This window comes from Stegastes partitus, unplaced genomic scaffold (assembly GCF_000690725.1).
Source record: "Stegastes partitus isolate 25-593 unplaced genomic scaffold, Stegastes_partitus-1.0.2 Scaffold1161, whole genome shotgun sequence".
Classification (NCBI taxonomy): Eukaryota; Metazoa; Chordata; class Actinopteri; family Pomacentridae; genus Stegastes; species Stegastes partitus.
In genome coordinates, this window is record NW_007578892.1 from 144,705 (window position 1) to 163,936 (window position 19,232).

At 41.0% G+C, this 19,232-nt stretch overlaps 1 protein-coding gene across 1 annotated transcript in view; it reads right to left on the reverse strand.

The window, feature by feature from the left end:
• Positions 1 to 1,356: 1,356 nt before the first annotated feature.
• glg1a (golgi glycoprotein 1a) overlaps positions 1,357 to 19,232 on the reverse strand; it is a 37,310-nt gene continuing 19,434 nt past the window's right edge. The window contains exons 8-27 of the mRNA XM_008296887.1: positions 19,220 to 19,232; positions 17,717 to 17,934; positions 16,136 to 16,257; positions 15,896 to 15,997; positions 15,625 to 15,778; positions 13,349 to 13,486; positions 13,053 to 13,139; positions 12,871 to 12,933; positions 11,924 to 12,037; positions 10,786 to 10,874; positions 10,567 to 10,684; positions 9,112 to 9,204; positions 8,871 to 9,008; positions 7,745 to 7,868; positions 7,523 to 7,665; positions 7,244 to 7,345; positions 6,337 to 6,444; positions 5,270 to 5,390; positions 5,010 to 5,116; positions 1,357 to 4,026 (exon numbers count right to left, since the gene is read on the reverse strand). The exon at positions 19,220 to 19,232 is cut by the window's right edge and continues 1 nt beyond it. Of these exons, the coding sequence (XP_008295109.1) occupies positions 3,859 to 4,026; positions 5,010 to 5,116; positions 5,270 to 5,390; positions 6,337 to 6,444; positions 7,244 to 7,345; positions 7,523 to 7,665; positions 7,745 to 7,868; positions 8,871 to 9,008; positions 9,112 to 9,204; positions 10,567 to 10,684; positions 10,786 to 10,874; positions 11,924 to 12,037; positions 12,871 to 12,933; positions 13,053 to 13,139; positions 13,349 to 13,486; positions 15,625 to 15,778; positions 15,896 to 15,997; positions 16,136 to 16,257; positions 17,717 to 17,934; positions 19,220 to 19,232 (2,322 nt within the window). The 3' untranslated portion in view covers positions 1,357 to 3,858. The remainder of the gene's footprint in view (positions 4,027 to 5,009; positions 5,117 to 5,269; positions 5,391 to 6,336; positions 6,445 to 7,243; positions 7,346 to 7,522; positions 7,666 to 7,744; positions 7,869 to 8,870; positions 9,009 to 9,111; positions 9,205 to 10,566; positions 10,685 to 10,785; positions 10,875 to 11,923; positions 12,038 to 12,870; positions 12,934 to 13,052; positions 13,140 to 13,348; positions 13,487 to 15,624; positions 15,779 to 15,895; positions 15,998 to 16,135; positions 16,258 to 17,716; positions 17,935 to 19,219) is intronic.

A 19,232-nucleotide genomic window follows, 5' to 3' on the forward strand; every position in this document is an offset into this window, starting at 1 on the left:
AAAATTGACTCGGCTTGAGGCGAAGATATGAAAATCTGCAGACATTTTTATTAAATTGACAAATTTTTATCTGTACAGCAAAATCAAATCTCACAATGATAAGTCTGTTACATCTTCATATTACATGGCATATTCTAAAAAGAACAAAAACTGCACACCGATAAAGTTTCTACACGTAGAGACTTGCGTACAAAACTCGTTATGATAGATGTCTTTATTTACTGGTTAGATCTCTTTCATTCAACATCCGACTTCAGACACAGACGGAAACAAAAAGATCAATTAGAAAAGCTCGAAGCAGCGAGCTGTTGGTTTCTATCCGACTGCTGTTCCAGGATGTTTTCCTTCTGAGAATGTGGCTGTGAATGTTTTTTTTTTAAACTCGAGCAGAAAAAATATTGTGCATGTGCTGCACGTTATTCACCTGTTTAATCATTCAGATATTCATTTACAACAAAAAGCAGCAAAACGTGTGTTAAAAAGAAAACTACAGGTTACTGCTGAGAAATGTTGAAGTGATTTAATTAAGGAATGAGGCTCTACTGATGTGACGTCCATCAATTAAAGTGCAAAATTAAACATTAGCTTTTTGGGGGGAAAAAATGAAATGGTAATGTTTAGTTTAGTTACGTGTCATTTATCTGCAAAGCAAAAACATTCATGGCTAAAGTTTGTAATACTGAACAAGAGGTTGTGGTTTTTGTTCTGTTAGATAAAATAGTGTTTTGTTCTAATGTCAAAATAAAGCCTTAAACGGGACGACTTATGTTATGAGTTATGTCCAGACGCAGGTTTAGACACTATTGAGTGGATCTTTATGTTATGAATACGACATCTTTTTAGGTGTTTTATGTCTCCTGTTAGTTCTAAAGTGTTTCTGTGGTGTTTTTAGTAAGTTTGCATCACCTTGTAGCTGTTTTCTGACTCTTCAGATCCACTTTTCATCTCAGTTCTCAGTTATTTTGCGTCTCTCTGGTTGTTTAGCGTTCGATTTTAGTATTTTTGCATCACTCTGTAGCGGTTTTGTGTCCTGTTTGTAATTACTTTACATCCCTTCTGAGATATTTTTGTGTTTCTTTTGTGCCGTTTTGTAGCGTCACATCTCATTTCAGTTATTTTGCATCTCGGTTATTTGAGTTTAGTAGTTTTGCATCACTTTGAAGCTGTGTTGTATCTCTTTGTAGGTGTTCTATACGTCCTTCTAGTTATTTTGAGTATTTGTGGTTGGTTTGTGTCACTTTATTTGAGTTTCATTGTAGTTCTTTTATTCAAATCACCTCTCTGGTTGTTTAGCATTTGTTTTTAGTCATTTTGCATCAGTTTGTAGCTGGTTTGTCTTTCTTTGTAGCTGCTTTATTTTTTATTATCCTTTCAGTTATTTTGCATTTTTGTGCTTCCCTTTTTAGATGTTCTGTTTCTTCGTAGCTGTGTTGTCTCTGTTGGTAGTTGTTGAGTCATTTAGCATCACTGTGTAGCTGTTCTGCATCTCTTTATAGTAGTTCTACGTCACCTTTGAGTTATTTTGCATCTTTGGATCCCCTTTTAAATGTTTTGTGTTTGTTTATCCCCATTTAGTTTTCCTTTGTTGTAGATTTGCATATCGTTGTTTTGCATCTCTGTGGCTGTTTTGTGGTCATTCTACGTCTCCTTTCAGCTATTTTCGTCATCGTCTTGAGTCTTTGACGGCAAGTACTGATGATTTTCAATGTTGATTAATCATTTTTAAAATTTTTCTTAATTATTTGAATTGATTTGGTCTTTATAACGTCTGAAAAGCGTGAAATATGCCCATCAGTGCCTCCCAGAGCCCAAGATGGCATCCCTACATGTTTCGATTTGTCCACAACCCAAAGAGATTCAGTTTACTCTCACAGAGGAAGATAGCAACCAGAAAATATTCAACTTTAACAAGCTGGAATCAGACAAATCTAGATTTAAAAATAATAATTCAGGCTGATTGAATGAACCCCCTGCTTGCATCTCTGGTTGTTTGGTCGTCCCTTTAAATCTTTTAGTCAGCTTGTGTTGCTCTGAGGTCATTTCTGCATCTGCTTCTGGTCGTTTGATGGCTTTAGGAGCAAGAAATCACCACTTTTGTTTAATGCAGAGGTCAACAGGTCAACTACATACCACAGCGTGACTTACTGAAGGGGAGATAACAGCCTTTTGTCTTCATATTAAATCAGCCTAGCTTAGCATGGTGGGAGAAACAGCTGTCCTGACTCTGTCCAAAGTTACAGAAATCATCCAGAAACACCTGTAAAGCTCCCGGTTCAGTGTTTATGAGCTCTGAGGTATTTTAAACAGAAACGGTTATTACTCTGACTCTGTGTGAAATTGTATTTTAAACACTAAAATGTTTACTTCTGGCTCCTCTGTGCCAATTTCAGACCATTTTTGGCTCCTGGTCTGCAGTTTACCTACGTGTACCAACAGCGCCGCCTGCTGGCAACAGAAGGAAATGTGCTTTTAGTGGTAAAGTGAGTGAATCTGAAATTATTCGAACCGCTGCTGGTATTAATCAAAGTAAGTCTGACAGTGAAGTTTTAAAATGATGTCTTAAATCTCAAAGTGGATCGTTTGTTACGGCAAAATCAGTGTTTTGATGAAGAACTTCATGTTAAATACTTCAGTGTTCACCAGCCACAGAACCCTGCTGTAAACGAAACCACAGATACGACTGCGGATGCTTCCAGTGTGTGTTACCCAGACAGGCTTTCTGAGAGGACAAGCAAACCTGACGGCAGCCGGCTTCATCCCAGACTACAAACAAGGAGCCGAGCAGGTTGAGAACAGGTATGTGCTGTTAAACTCTGTAAAGTTTTTAGCTTCTGTCACCATTTCTCCACCTTAAAGGCCACCGCATGCAAGTCATCTTGAGCGTATATATGATATAACTTAAAGTAAACAAGGCCTGACGGGAAAACTCATTACAGATTAGCAGTTCGATTCAGGTTTAGTCGTGTTTTCTAGCGTGTGCGATAAATTATCAGACAAAAAAAAGAACTTCCAGTGTGTGAAAGCTGAGCGGTTTTCGCCTGACGTCGGTGTTGTGTGGCAGGTTGTTTGGTCAGTGAACGCAGCAGGGATGAGGGGTCGATACAAACATGCTCAAAACAAACCTCATCAGAATCAGTTATCAATCAATAAATAAGGCGCAAAAGTAAAAAAAAAAAAAAAAGTGCAATGAAATTAGCGTTTGAATGAAATGAACAAAAAAATCAAAAGTGCACACAACATTCCTGTTAACGGAGACCAGCTTGACCTTCATGTTCAGTCAGTAGCAAGCGAAGTGGGTCTGAACTGGTCGTACCGGCGGAGAGGACGGGACTTCTTCATGACGGAGGAGAAAAACGTCTCAAAGCAACAGGAACATCTCAAGAGTTCAACCAAAGCAAAGTTTGCCTTTAAGATTTCTGTGTGCGATTCAGGCAGCTGCTGTCGCTTCCCGTTGCTCTACATGCTCCAGTCTCAGTTAAATATCACAAAAAAAATAAAGCATCGGGACTGAACGAGTGGAAAGCAATCCGAACCTCAGAAGCAGCAGCCCTCAGTCACATCAAGAACAGCGCTTATTTAGAAACTGAAAAGACGACCTCACGTCCGGCCTCAAACATCCTCAGCGAAAGCAGATTTGTCGGAGGGAAGGAGGGAGGGGAGAAAAAAAAAAATCTGCGCCTCTTGTGAGTTTAGAGACGCCCAAACGGAGGATAAAGGATTTGTTTTTGAACAGAGGAGGGATCCGGGTGTGTTGGCACTGTGCAGGCTGGCTGGTTGCAGATCTGCAGGAGGAGGGAGGAGGGCGGCGGCCGAGGGGAAGGAGCGAGGAGTCAGTCCTTTCTGAGGCGAGCTCGTCTTCTACCGGTCCTTCAGCTCTCTGGTCACTCGCTTGGTGATGCGACCGCACAGCAGCCCCACCAGGAAGAGCACGCACACGCTCAGTGCGATCATGAACAGGATGTAGTTCTTGGAGGGCGACGTCATCACCTGGACGGCCAGGTCCGAGAAGCCCTCCGCCGGCGCCACCTACAGGACACACACAGGGCGTAGCGCTCAGGTCACAGCAGCAGTTTGTCCAACAGCATGGCGGCTGCACCATCAGGACGTCTAGCGCCACCTGGATGATCGCTAACGTGTGCAACTTGTGCTTTTAAAGGCTCATTTCACTTTAGATATGATGTCCAAGTACTTGTCGATTTAATGACTTATTCCATCCCAAACCATTTTTTCTAACAAGTTCTGGAGTTGAAGGTTTATTCAAGACAAAATATTTACTTTATGTCCAAGTACTTATCATTTGAAAGGTTAGTTTTAGTGGTTTAACATCAACAATGACCAGATATTTGTGGTTACGTCTCTTAATGACTTTGACTTTAGGGCCACCTGCATGTTTGGGTTCGTAACTACGTCCAGACGGATGCTCTCAGACCTGAGTGATCGCACTACTTCCCAACATTTGACGCTTAAAGGACGTACGATTCAGCTCGTAGAAAAAAAAATGTCATTTTTACAGTCTTAATGAAAAGCATTCATCCCCTCTTGGGAGTTTTCCCTTTTTATTTCTTTTTAACGCTGAACTGACAAGAATTTCCAAAAGACACTTTCAAATTGAAGCAAAAGCAAATTCCTGCAAATTAATTTCAATTAATTAAAAGTCTAAATAAGTAAAATAAGTGATTGCATTATTTAAATGACTGTTTAGTAGAAGCACCTTCAGCTGCAGTTACAGCCATGTGTTGGTCTCAGTCAGCCTCAACATCAGGTTGCACAGAAGTTATGAATAAACAGCTTTTTTTTAAAAGTCCAGACACAAATTCTCAGTTGGCTTGAGCTCTGAACTCCGGAGCATTCACGCTGTTTGCTTCAAGTCTTTGTCTCACAGAATAACAAGTCTTTGTTTTAGCTCTCTTGCAGGATGAATCTGCACTTTGCAGAACTGCTAATGAATGCAGCAAAGGAGTGAAAGCTTCTTACAGGTACAGCAGGTGAAAACATCTCCCGGTGTTTACCTTCGCAGCGTAGCTCCACATGTCGATGCGATCTTGAAGTCTTTTCTTACACTCCGGCTGCAGACGAATTCTCTTGTCCTGTAACGCCTCCATCAGACACGACATCTCTGCAGGGCAGGAAGGAGCGACAAAGACACTGAAGAACATCGCTGAAAGGCTTTTAAACCTTCTGAGCTATGAGAGAAAAAACTAACTATACAGGTTAACAGTTACAGGTCAGCGAGTTCACATAAAATCATAAAAACACTGAAAACACCCACGTCGTCCTTTGCCGGGCGTGATGGCGGCGCAGTGGTGTTTGAGGTCCAGAGCGCAGGCCGTGTGGAGGACCGGGTCCACGAAGATGTCTGCCTTGCTCTCCTTCAGCATGTTAAGGACTTCCTGTAAACAACAAGGACAAACAAACCAACAGCTGAGTTTCATATCGCAAACCTCCTTTAATTTACTGTGTTTTCATTTGACCTTTACTTTCTGCCTTTATTATTATTATTTAATATTACAGAGCATCAGTTAAAGGCTTCAACTGACTACTACAAATAAACATTTGTATATATATTTATTTACACACATCCAGAATATATACAGAATTACTTTGTGTATTTGCTGAAAATACAGAAAGATGATTTCATTTTGTGAAGTTCATTCATGTAAATATTCTTCAATGTGTGTTCTTAGTATCCTTGTGTTCTTCTCTTTTTCTTATGTATATTGTATATATAGTGTATATACTTGACCTCTTCTATTTGTAGTTGTGTTTTCTTGTTTTTCTTCCTGTCACTCTGCGACTGTGACGTCTATTTTATTCTATTCATTTGCATTTTGGGGGGAAGTCAGTAAGAATGTTCATTGTTTCATTAAATGTAATGCATGAGCATAAAAACAGTGTGAAAATGATCAACTGTTGGCTTTCTTGTAAGAAAAGTTGCCATTTTGGGGTTTTCTGTTTGATAAAAGTGAAAACTAACAGATGTAATAACATCTTAAACTCTCTCAGTTTAAGCTCAATCCCATTTTTTCATCAACATTTTGCCAAAAGATTTTCTGTACTAAAGTACAATAATCCTTTAAAGCAGGAGTGTCGAACTCTGGTCCTCGAAGGTCGCAATCCTGCATGTTTTAGATGTTTCCCTTCTTCCAACACACCTGATTCAAATGATCAGCTCATCATCAAGCTCTGCAGAAGCCTGATAACGATCCTGATCATTTGAATCAGGTGTGTTGGAAAAGAGAAACATCTAAAACATGCAGGATTGTGGCCCTCGAGGACCAGAGTTCGACACTCCTGCTTTAAAGTCTCCTAATCAGGGACACGGTGATCTGGACGCACCTTTTTGCAGCCCTCCTGTTTGATTTTGAGCAGGTTGACTTTCAGACATTCCTCCACCTGACCGGTCTGCTCCTGAGCTGCTGCCTCCTCAGCACACAACCTGGAGATCTGCAGGAGAAAATAACGACAGCGAGGGAAATAAAAACGGAGGAATATGTGACACAGCGGTGCGGCTGATGAAGGCGTCCGTACTGCAGGACACGACCGTGCTGTTGATTTAACTGCTGCTGCTGCCACCAGATGTAATAAAACCACATTCTGTGTGGCGGCAGAACTGTTCTGTAACATCTTTAGCACAATATTTTCCAGGTTATTCTTAGAACCAGGCTGTGTTTGACCTGGACATGGATAAAGCATTTTTCTGGTCTGTGAATGAGGTGATAGTTGGCAGCTTTAGACACATTCAGAAACTGACTGTTAGTGCGTTATGACTGGCAGCGGAGCAAAAGACGTGTTCTGATCCAGTCGTCTGGTTATCCTAACTCGTCCGTCTCTATTGGATCCTCATGCTGCTTTTTTTTTTTCTCCTTTCTGTGACACATAACTGTTCACTTGCTGCCGGATACATCTGACCGCTGGACAGGCGCCATTGTAACGATTAAATTAATGTTAATAATTAAATGCTAATTTTAATCCTATTCTGCAGCCGCTTCATATTTAAAAATGTAAATCTCTACACCCAGGTTGTAAATACTGCTTCACATGTTCTGCATATGTTGTCGATACATACGTAGACTTTGTATTGTGCGAACAAGCCGGATCACAGAACATTTTACTGTGTCCTGTACAACCGTGTGTGGAACAAATACATTTGATCTGATGTGTTATTTCCTTCACCTGTCAGTGGTTTTATTGGTGTGTGACGCCTCTGTCCACATATTTAACTTTTTAACGTGTGATAATTTACCTCCTCTGAGCAGTGCATCTGCAGCTGTGGGTCCAGTCTGTAGTCGAGCGCCGACTCCTGCAGAATCACTCTGATCTGGTCTTCGCAGTCTGGAGACAACCTCTGAACCAAAGCCCAGCCACAAAACACACGATTTAACAGAACCGTCAGGATGCTGCTTATTTCCCTTCCAGCAGCATTAAAAGATGTACGTACTGTACTCGTGTTATTGACACCAACACAACTTCACTGGACTGTTTTGTCCATTTCAAAGCCGGCGGTCTATTCATCAGCTCTCACCTGGTCGGCGTATTTGAGTTTGAGGCAGGAGATGACTTGACCCTCCAGCTCGCTGTCCTCGCTCGCCTTGTTCAGGATGGGTTGGCAGAACTTGGGGATGTCGGCTCGACAGGCTTTCCTCAACACCGGGTTCAGCCTGTAGTCTGGAGGAGGAGGAGGAAGAGGAGGATGATGAAGGACGCTGCAGACCTTTCACAGACCTGTGAGTTGATGTTTGTGTACCTGTGTTCTGTGTGATCTGCCTCTTGGTGATCATCTGTTTGCACTTAGGATCCATCAGCTCGCTGTTCTTGTTCTGCTTCAGACACTGAAGGACGTTTCTGGCGTCTGCTTCAGTACAAAACCGCTGCAGGAGAACAGTTTCTGTTATTCAATGAGAAACTAAATCACCTCAGGCATCGTCTCAGTGTGTTACAGCTGCTGAGCTCGACCTTAGTCACTTTTCAGATTTAGATTTCACCCCAAAAACACAAGATTTTTTTAAAAGATATTTTTGGGGGCTTTTCTGCCTTTAATTTATAAGACAGTGAAAGAGTGACAGAGTAACACGGGGACAAGAGTGGGGAAAGGACATGCAGCAAATGAGCCGCTGGCTGGAATCGAACCACAGCCGCTGCGTCAGGTACTAAAGCCCCTGTACATAGGTCGCCTGCCCAACCCGTTGAGCTATCCGGCTGCCCCAAAAACACAAGATTCTAAAATATCTAAAAAAAAAACATTGATAAACAAAGCTGTTGACTTCTGATTTCCCATCAATGTGTCTCAGTTGTTTTAATCTTAAAAGGCGTAACATTATCCATTATTTCACAAAGAAAAGAACAAATATAAACCTTTAAATACAGATTCATGCATCAAAAACGTCCTTTTCTTCTTTCCTTTCTCACCTGTTCACCATGTTGAACACTTTCTGTATCTAAATTAGTTCAAATCAGCAGGAAGATGCTGTTTACACATTAATGAATCTGTATGACTAATCTGTTATCATACATGCTTATTATCAGTTCCATTGTTTAACTGCACTCATTTGTATTTTTCTTATCCTCTATTTTATTGTAAATACCAACAATTTTGCACCTTTTTTTGTAAATACCAGCACTCGCGGCACCTTATTTCTTCAACCAGCATAGTTTGTAAATTATTTGGAGGCTCTTATGTCCATTATTTTCCTTACTTATCTTGAACATAACATGCATGAGCTACTGGATACCTTGAATTTCTCCAAGAGGATAAATTAAATTTCTCTCCATCCATCTGTCAAGGGCACATTTTTCTGTAGAACCAATACTTTGAATACTTGTTGCTGATAATATTCTGCACTTTTCTGTCCAGACTATAATCTCTCCGTCACCTTGATCATTTGCTTGCAGACTCTCATCAGCTGGTAGTCGAGCTCCGGGTCGCTCATCTCCACCTCCTGCAGCCTGAAGATCCGCTGGTGGCATCGCTGACTGAGCTGCTTCTTCTGCTCCTTCAGACACTCGATTATCTGAGGAAGGATGGAGGTAACGAACGGAGGGAGGAGATGAAGATGTGTGACTTCTGATGCGGCTTAACGTAATATTTTTAAAATAATATCCTGAAATCGTTACCTGAGCGTTTCCAAAGGCCACGTTGGGACACAGACGGCTGATGTCGGACTTACAGGGATCGTACAGCTCTGGCTCCAGCCGAATGTCCTCCGACTGAGACAAAAGGAGACAAAGAATGGGGAGTTGTGCTGTTATTGAGAAAACTGTAGCTGCACATTTTCTTGCTTTTACAATAAGACAAGAGGAGCTTTTATTTAACCAATGGCAGGGAAGGCTGCAGAGCTACAGCGGCAAAGGTGAGGTAGAAAACGAAAATAAATAATAAATAAATAAAAAAACATATGCAAGTGCAGATTGTTCCATGTGTAGATATTGCAAAGAAAAAAACAATCTGGACGTAGAAAACAATAATATTGCACCAATCAGTGGCATTACAGATTCTTCCATTATAAGAAATCGCACAGATTCTTGTATATTTACAAAAACTGAAGTCGCACAAAGTTTTTTAATGTATAAAATATTCAGAATGCACAAGTTGAATATGTTGATGCTGCATCAGAGTGAAATATGTCAGTTTTTTTTACGTGCAGTTTTGTGGGAGCAGCGCTGGTTGTAAAGTCTGACAGCAGGAGGAAGACTACGAGATTCACCAGAGGACTAATTTGAGGGATTTTCTGTATTACTATGCAGTGGAAGATGGTGAGTGATGCTTTCTTACACCTGGAAATTTCAATTTTCTTAGTGGAAAACCACGAGTTGAGTCGTGTTTGCTGATGTCGAGGCAGTGGAAGTTCATTTTCCAGCAGCTGTCACGTTAACATATTGTAGTTTCGGTTCTGAAAAGTTCTTCTTCCTAACTGTATAATGTCTGAGGAGAATGTTGTTCCTCCCAACGGCCTCATCTTGTCATCCTGCCCTTGAATTTCCCACATTACCCACTGGTTAGCTAAACGCTGAGCCTCAATGGCTCCTTCATACCAGCAGTGCTGTCTGTTGTTGCAGCGTTCTCATGACCTTCAACTGATTTTACAAATTCTTGGGATTCAAGTGGTAACATCAGCTGCCTGAAGCGACTCCCCGCGTTGCACTGACAAGCTCACAAGTTCCATTTGAAAGCAGCATTAGAATATAAATGCTGTGTGTGACGTATACAAATAAAGACTAAATAAATTAATCAATAAGGTGTTGGATGAAGTGAAAAAGGACCCAAAACGCTGCTTTTCTTGCAAAGTCCTCACTGCTGGTTCATCAGCTGGTGATCGGTGTGAGGAGAGCTCGAGTGCCGGCATCATGTGAGGGATGAAACAGACTGTTGCCATGGATACATGTCACACACAGCTGGTTCAGCCTCCAGTTGAATTAACGTCACCTGAGCACCAACTGAAGCATCAAGACGAAGTGTGAAAACGCCCCGAATGGAGTTAATTGAAGCGACGCTACAGCTGTGTGTTAGTGTGTGTTAGTGTGTGTTAGTGTTTGTTAGTGTGTGTCTCTGTGTGTGTGTGTGTTTGTTACCATCTCCAGCTCCTCCACTCGCAGCTGTTTGCGACACTTGAGAGAGACTCGCTGCTCTCGGGCCTCCTGCAGCGTGTCGTTCCTCACCGTGGTGCTGAGGCAGATGACCACGTCCACCCTGCGGGGTGAACTGTGTTTAAATCAACTGGACGCTCTAAACAAATAACAAGTTCACACTGAGATTACGCTTCTTGGTGTTTTGGTGGAATCTGAACTCACTTCTTCTTGATGTTTGGACACAAGCGCAGAACGTCCTCCTTGCAGGCCATCTTGAACTTGTAGGAAAAGCGGAAATCCTTCATTTGAACCTGACAGTTGAGGACAGAGATGAACATTTATTGATGATTCATGAACTCTTTCTGCAAGTAATAAATGTGGAACTTTCATCTATCACCATCCTGAAGACTAAATTCAACTCTTGAAAAACTGATTTTTTTTTGACTGGTTGAACAAGTCAGCTGCAAAAAATACACATAACATGAACTCACTGGATGTGAACCTTCAGAATAAATAATGTTTAATCTAATATTAATATTTTAGACCTATTAGACTTGGATTAGGGCTGCAAGGTGGCTCGGTGGTTAGCACCGTTGCCTAGGAGATCCCCGGTTCGCATCCCGGTGAGGACACCCAGGATCTTTCTGCGTGGAGTCTCCATGGTCTCCCCGTGCAGTGTGGGTTCTCTCCGGGTTCTCCGGCTTCCTCCCACAGTCCAGAAACATGTTGAGGTTAACTGGTGATTCTAAATTTAAAGTGAATGTGAGTGTGCTTGGTTGTCTGTCTCTAAGTGTAGCCCTGTGATAGACTGGTTACCTGTCCAGGTGAACCTGCCTTCACCCTAAGTCAGCTGGAATAGACTCCAGCCCCCCATGACTCTAGTGAGGATTAAGTGGTGTATAGATAATGGATGGATTAACTTCCACTAATAATTCCCAATAATTGTATATTTCTGTTCATTAGTCTTTTTTGTTTGTTTGTTTATTATCATGACAAATGTTGCATAGTATTATGCAGTTAAACTACTATCTCTCTCTTTATTTTGTTTTGCTTGTTATCACTGTTGTTGCTTTATATTTTCTATTTATGTTCACTCCTAAGCAGTTCCTTTCCTATTTTAACAAACATAAAATTAAATTAAATAAATAGCTACATTAACAAACTGAAATTAAAAAAAAAAAAGAAGAAAGAAAAGAAATATTTCTAAGCTTATAAAAAGATGTTTGGGCTTCATGGGTATTTATTAAACTATTTAAATTAATATTAAAACTTCGGCGACATGAACCCTAAAAGTACTCGGAGTAAAATAAAGAAAAAAACAAAAACAAAACTAGAAACAGATGTTGTCATGGTAACTGACCAGCTGGAAGTGCGTGACTCCGACTGCACACTTGTCGTTCATCTCCTTCTGGTGTTTATTCTGAACCAAACACTCCATCAGATCGCCCGTATCGATCTGGTTGTCGGCTACATCCTGCAAAACACACACAAACACGATAACGATTCGATATGTACACGCAAATAAAATACAACCCACCACCCAAATCACTGTGTGCCTCGCTGCAGCTCCACAAAAATCAATGTTTGGGAGAGAAAAGTACATTTGGACTTAGAGGTATCGAATAAAAGTCATTGATGCATGGTTCCGGCAAATAAAAAGTTTTAAGCATCATTTTAGACACATTCCAGCTGAAATTCAGTCTGATATTAAATATTTTTGGATGTTTGGAGAGTTCAAATAAATAAAACCTGCAGCTTCCTCCAGAGTTTTCATTTTCTCAGGTTTGTAGTGTTTAAAAAAAAAAAACAACTAAATATATGATATATGATATAAAGGTAGTTTAAAGGGACCTATGGAGAGTCAGATGGTACTCACTGCAGGTTTAATGACGCTCTAAGCTATGCTAGTTAGCTTTCAGCAGCGCTAATTGATCGTGTGTTTCGATGAAGTTCTGGAGCTGCATTATCTAAACAAGAAATGTGTAAATCAGCTTCAACTTAGGCTTTTCGACCAGCTAGACAAAATTATCCAGAGCACAGCCGGCTTTCCTTCAAACACGGAGCCATGTCATTATTTATGTTGGCAAAAAATTAGACTATTCAATGGCATGTTTATGTTAATTGGTTTAAAAAAAGTCAGATTCAAGTATTACTTTGACTAAATGTGCAGCGAAGTTATGCAAAAGAAAACAAGCATGAAAGAGTTGCAGCTCTGAGTGTGTGTGTTTTAAACATTTTGACCCTGAAGCTATAAAGTGTTGAAGTGTTGGTGCTCCTTCTGCACATGACAGGAAAGTGTTTGCTCACGTGGCAGTGGGCCTGGATGACGGGTTCACAGGCCCTGATGAGCAGAGCGTCGATCTGGATGTCCTAAACAACGACACAGAAACAAAGACAGTTTCAGCACCTCAGCGTCTCCTACTGGTCTCCGTGTGACATCAGCAGTGACAGAACCAGGCTCGCCCTCCTGGCTTCTGCTCGGCTCTGACCTCTGACTCCAGCTCCGTCAGGTTTCCCACGACTTCCCTGCAGGCTGACACCAGGTCCTCCAGGTGATCCTGCAGACACTCCAGCTCCTGGAGTCAAGCACAGCAGCAAAGACACAATGTGAAGACTCTGTGAGTTCCCTCTGTACTTGATTACATATATGAGGAGTGTCAAAAAAGTTCCAGGACTGGTGTCACTAAAGATATATTTCAAATCCAAACTACAAGTTTTCCCCTTCCAAGTTCCAAGTTTGAGACGGTTAACTGAGCTCGGCTAAAAGCAGCAGCAGCAGCCTCACCTGTCCGGCGTCGGGCTTCTCGCTGCACCACTTGCCGAGGTCGGTCATGCAGCGTTTCTGCAGCTCCGGGTCCAGCTTCACATCCAGAGCCCTCTGGTGGAGAATCCTCTGGACCTCCACCTTACAGTCCCGAGATAACTGCAAACACAAACAGACATTTCTTTACCACACTAATGATAAACTAACCTCCAGCGACACAATATGTTGCTCAGCCCAGAAAGCCACATTCAGCATCACAGTAATTAATGTTCTGACCCCGAATTACCATTAACGACACAATAATTTGTCATTTTTTTCAAGCAGGTTGTGCATTATCTTTTTAAACCAGCAGTTTTGTGATCGTTGCTTTGCTGGCAGCCAATAAGCCCCCACTCTCCAGCATTGTTCTCACTGCGAAGATCTGAAACACACGAGATTGCTGCGAGTGTATAATCACGTCGAATCAAGCTGTCAAGAGCCTCCTCGCTGAGGGGAGTAATTACCGAAATCAGGGACGAGGGGCGCTTCCCACTTGGTATTTTTCTTGGAGAGACTCTGATTACACAGATATCAGGACCAAGAATTTGTGTATTTGGCAGATGCTTTTGTTTAAAGGCTTGAAACTAAAATTATGTCCAGACACTTTTTAGCTTCTTGTAGGGAAGAGATGTGAGCAAAGAGCTACAGAAGAGGATTCATGTTCCCGTCTTGTAGCTCTGCTTCCCCCAACAATCTGATATAAAAGCTGCTCTGCTGTTTTTAGACAATACTTCTGCTCAGTCTTAGTACTTATTAATACTGTAGACCAACTGTACAGAATTAGTTTTAATATCTTAATGGGAGAGCTGTCTACTATCTACAAATCATAGACGCAACTATACTCAACTGCTTCTGGTCCATTATTTAACTCCATCATGTCTTATTCTTATCAAACAAACGATTATTATTATTTATTAACAGCGGTGCATTACTTATGCCGTATTTGCTGCTATTAATGTTTATATTTATTGCAGAATTCTTTTTATTTTCATTTTATAGTCTAAAACTGTTGATTATTTTTGTTGCCACCACTTTTTTAAATACACTATTGTTTAAATCATCACAAGCTGCATTATATAGAACATAAGGCGCTTAACGAGGTTGATCACATTTTTTGAATCTAGTAAAAGACATTTCGATTAAGATCCGCGATGTGTGTACATTTTACAACCACTAACCAGCACTTCAACAAAATGCCAGCATGACGATTAAAAACAAAAATACAAAAATGTGCAAATGCATCAATCAGATAAGCTTTAAAAAAGCGACGACTGACCAGCGAGCATGAAAAAGTTCCCTGAAAGTGGCCACACGATGGGCTTAATGAATGAACTAATCAATGATCTCTGTTTTTACGGTGTGGTTTTTGCAGTAGAAGTTGAACCGACTCACTTGATTTGGCCCAAGTGATGCACACGTTTTAAGTTATTTTTGGCATTTATTGTATAAATATAAATTAAAAATCAATAAATACAGTAGGCTAGAGGTTGTTCCATTTTCTTGAAGCTCATAAACTATCGATTTAAAATGATATCTGTGAAACTGTCGACTGATATATCAAACACTTTCCATGATCGTTCTGTTCATCAGCTCACTGTCAGCATGTTTTTTTTTTTTGCACGTTGAAGTTTAAGGCGACAACATCTCAGCTACTAATGAAGATATTATTTTGAAACTCCCTAACTAGCAATACTTCTGCTTACCTTTGTCTTCAGAAGGTCCTTACAAATAAAGTTACTGTTATTAATAATAATGATACTGATTTATTAGTGTAATTGATCAGCTTTTAGTTCCCGCTCGGTCCACCCCAACCAATCAGAGGACAGAGATTAACACCACAATTCAGTCAGCATCAGCGCTGTAATCGTCATTAATTAATCGATTGAACCGTTCACCAGGCGACTGATTTGGGCGAAACCTCTTACCTGCTCGTCTGGCTTTACCTGTTGAATTTAAAAACATCAGAGTTACACCTGTTGATTTAGAGAAATCATCCGCAACACATCAACCCTGTTCATGTGCAATAATAATATCTGTATATTTCTATTCATCCAAAAACCCTGATATGTGCAGTAATTAGATTTTTTAGAACTACTACTTGTATATTTTGGTTTATTTTTATTACTACACTTCATTCCTTAATTGTTTGTAACATCTTTGCTGCTGTAACTTTGCGAATTTCCCCAAATTTCTAATCTTAAATCAACCAAACATACTGAATCCTCCACATTACATCTAAACGTCAGCGTGTTTCGTACCCGGCGTCCCTGCTCTTCGGTGCGGTAGGCGTGGCGGTAGAGGCAGGAGAAAACGGCGCCGGGCGGCATCAGTTCGCTGGTCTCGTTCCAGCCGTGAGTGTGGCAGAGTCGAGCAGCGTCGCCTTGGCATTTCTTGTAGAGGATGGGGTCCAGTCTGGGACACAAAAACACAGAGGTCAGCTGTATTAAAGCGCAGACTTGCTATCGCCCCTAACGAGCATAACTCATCCCATCCAGTTGGACGGATCCACCAGTTCCCAGAATCACTCACTTCCAGTCTCGGGATATGAAATACTGCAGCTCCAGCAGCCGGTGTTCACAATCCTCCACCATCTTCTCCGTGTACAGATGCTCCATGAGGCACGACAGAATCCTGCAGCAGCACAGCCACACATCAGCACGTTAAAGACAAACACAACTAATCGATCCCGTTAACGGTAAAAAAGGGTCAAATCACTGGATCGCAGCTAAAACGGACACTCAGGTCCACGTTTGTGTGTGCTCAGCTCACATGGGGTCTCCGTTGCGGATGTGTTTGCAGGCGGTCTGGATGACCGACTCGCAGGCCTCGTTGAGCGCTCGATCGATGCGGTAGTCGGCTCCGGGGTCGGCCGACTGGATCAGGGTCTGCAGCTGCAGCGAGAAAAAAACATTTTGAAAAAAACAAAACAAAAGCAAAAGCAAAGAAACTGAACTTATATTTCAATATTTCATTTATTCATAAACAACCTGACAACCCTCACTGACATATAGTCAGTTCATGATATATGGTCTGATTTACACAATAATAATAATAATATCACTTATATAGCGCTTTTCAAGACACCCAAAGGCGGTTTACAAAGTAGGCAAGAGTGCAAACAATAAGTGCAGAAAGAAGCATAAAGAGAAGAGGATTATAAATTGCAGGCAGTATTAAAAACATGTGTCTATGGATTCCTGTAGAGGGGGAGGATTCTCTGAAATATGATGTATTTACAGAGCTTAACAAATTTATAAGATATAGATCTATATCTATAGAGACCATCCAGCATCGTGAAGCGCTTTAATTCACACTCAGCTCTCGACATTTTACCATTTAGAACAGAAATGAGGAATTTCAAACTAAATTCACCGTTTTATACCCAAATCTGAGCTACTGGGCTTAATCAAGCATCACATTGAACCACCTAAACTAATTTTTCTGTTCAGGAATGCAGGTAAATAACTATAATCTGAATCTTAATCAAGAAATAATAATGTGCTTTACTATTTTTTCAGTTTTTTTTTTTTTTGTAAAACAGTAAATTCATGGATAACAATAATGATTCTATTTTAGCGTTAAAAATATCATTTTGCTTAAAGAGCTTCTCCATACTGGTGTATTAACCATTACAGAAACATAAGAAATGATTTAGGTAATCATCAGTGCTGTTAATTTAGAGCAGCTGTGGCATAAACCTGACATTATGTGGTGGTCTAGTAAATTTGTTAATCACTGTAGATACGATTATTCAGGGCACAATCATATGTAAGATATACATATATTTTTTGATTTTCCAACATTCATTTTCTTGCAAAATATTACAAAAATAAATATATAATTTTTTTGAAACTATAGACTGTACTTTACACACATGGGGAAAACACCATGAACAAAGACCGTTGTTCAAGCTTTAAATCATGCTTTTGGAGGTCGACACAAAAGCTGGTATTAAATCTAAATTTGACTCTCTTGATTAAAAGAAAACTTTTCGCCTTTGGATTGTTCAGAAGAAAACATCCATCTGTTGAGCCTGACGAATGACAGCTGAACACTTTCTGACTGGTTTTAACGTTGGTGTGACAAATTAAAAGCTAATCTGAAACAACTCTGACTAATCCTCCAGTTAAATTAATTCAGAAAACCCATTTTATGTTAAATGTTTGCAGCACCGTCAAGATCAGAAACTCAACGACCGACTGAGGCTTCATCAGATCACAAAAAGCTAAATGAAACGGGTTTTCTGCACAGCTGTGGATAATTTATCACTCCGCTGAAGCCACACCAGTCCTCCCTCTGAGCTCTTCTGGAACATTTAAGCATCTCAGCGGCAGTGACTCTGTTCCTTACGGCGCTCTGGCAGACGCTGTCGACGGCCGTGTTGCGGTCGCCGCGCCCGATTCTCATCAGGCAGTGCAGCGTTCGGCCTTTGCGGTGAAGTCCAGAGCAGTGAGCCTCGATCTCCGTCCGGCAGTGAAGCACGATCTCCGGACTCAGAGAGAAATCCTCCATCAGCATCCGCCGGTAGTCCAGCATCTCGCCCTGACACTCGCCGCTGACCGGACGACCTGCACAGCACGAGATCCACATGTTACTGACACAAATAACACAAGGGAGGGTCATTACGACTTTTTCAAGACTGTTCCTATAACATCTTATTGTTACCAACAGTCACTCTGCATTTCACTGCACAGACTGTATGAGCACGTGACAAATAAAAACTGGCGAATCTCATTGAACGCTTCATTTTATATTTATTTTTACAGAAGAGTTTTGCAAACATCTCGTACAGCCGATAAGAGCTTCTGGAACGTAACGCTGCTTCTTTAGCATTTCTGTTTAATGCTAAACTGCATTTTGTTGTCGTTGGTACTCTGTGCAACGATCAATCAAATCTAATGTAATAAAAAAAAAAAACTTTATTTCTTAAAGCTGCATTGCAGAACTTTTGTCTCCCCCTTCTGGCAGTGAGAGTAATTACACAAACACTGTCTATGTGTGCTTATGACGTGTACCTCACTTTAATTTTTAGATTGTATCAACAAGCTTCTTTATTATTTGCAGCATCAGAAACTTTTCTTTGGTTTTTCCACCATCTTTGTAGTTTGTGTGGTCGATGCCGTCGTCATCAGTTTGGTTGTTCATCTCAGTAATTGCTAGTTAATGTAAAACACCTGATTCCAAACTTTTGTATACAGCAGCATACAGAGAGATTTACCTGGAGATGACCGGCTGTGTGAACTTTGTTTGGCTGGATGTGTATTTATACACTAGTGTAAAAGTCCTGCGCTGTAGCTTTAAAGCTGGATTAATTGGCTTTTTTGTCCACTTGAGGGCGTCGCTGCAACAAACAAACACCTATCATCCCTTTATAATGTTTCTGCAGATTCCTCAGAGATGGAGCAACACTAACATTTATCTAGAACTGCATTCACCTCCACCAGATAGAGTCCAGTATTTACTCTGCTTTTCGCTCTGCTTTGGTCTCCACCTGCTGCTAACGTTGTCAGTCTGCTGTTTGGAAGCATGAAGTTGTTTTTTGCCTGCTGCTGTAAATAACGCTTATATAAAAATGCCGCTAGCTGTCTGATGAAACTCCACTGGCTGATAAAGCCTGTGAGATCCAGTTTGAAGCACATTATCGATCTTGACGTTCATGCAGTTGTGGCAAAAAAAAGTTGAGTTTGTGCATCCTGGACCTGATAAAGGTTCTGTTCCACTGAGCAGCATCAACAGGTTCAGAGCAGGTCACACAGTTTTGTGCAAGTTTGAGCTGCAACAGATGCACCACAAATCAGAGTGCTACTAGTGTTGTGTTAATGCGTCTTAAGTGCTGCATTCGGTGATTCTCACCGCGGTGCACGGC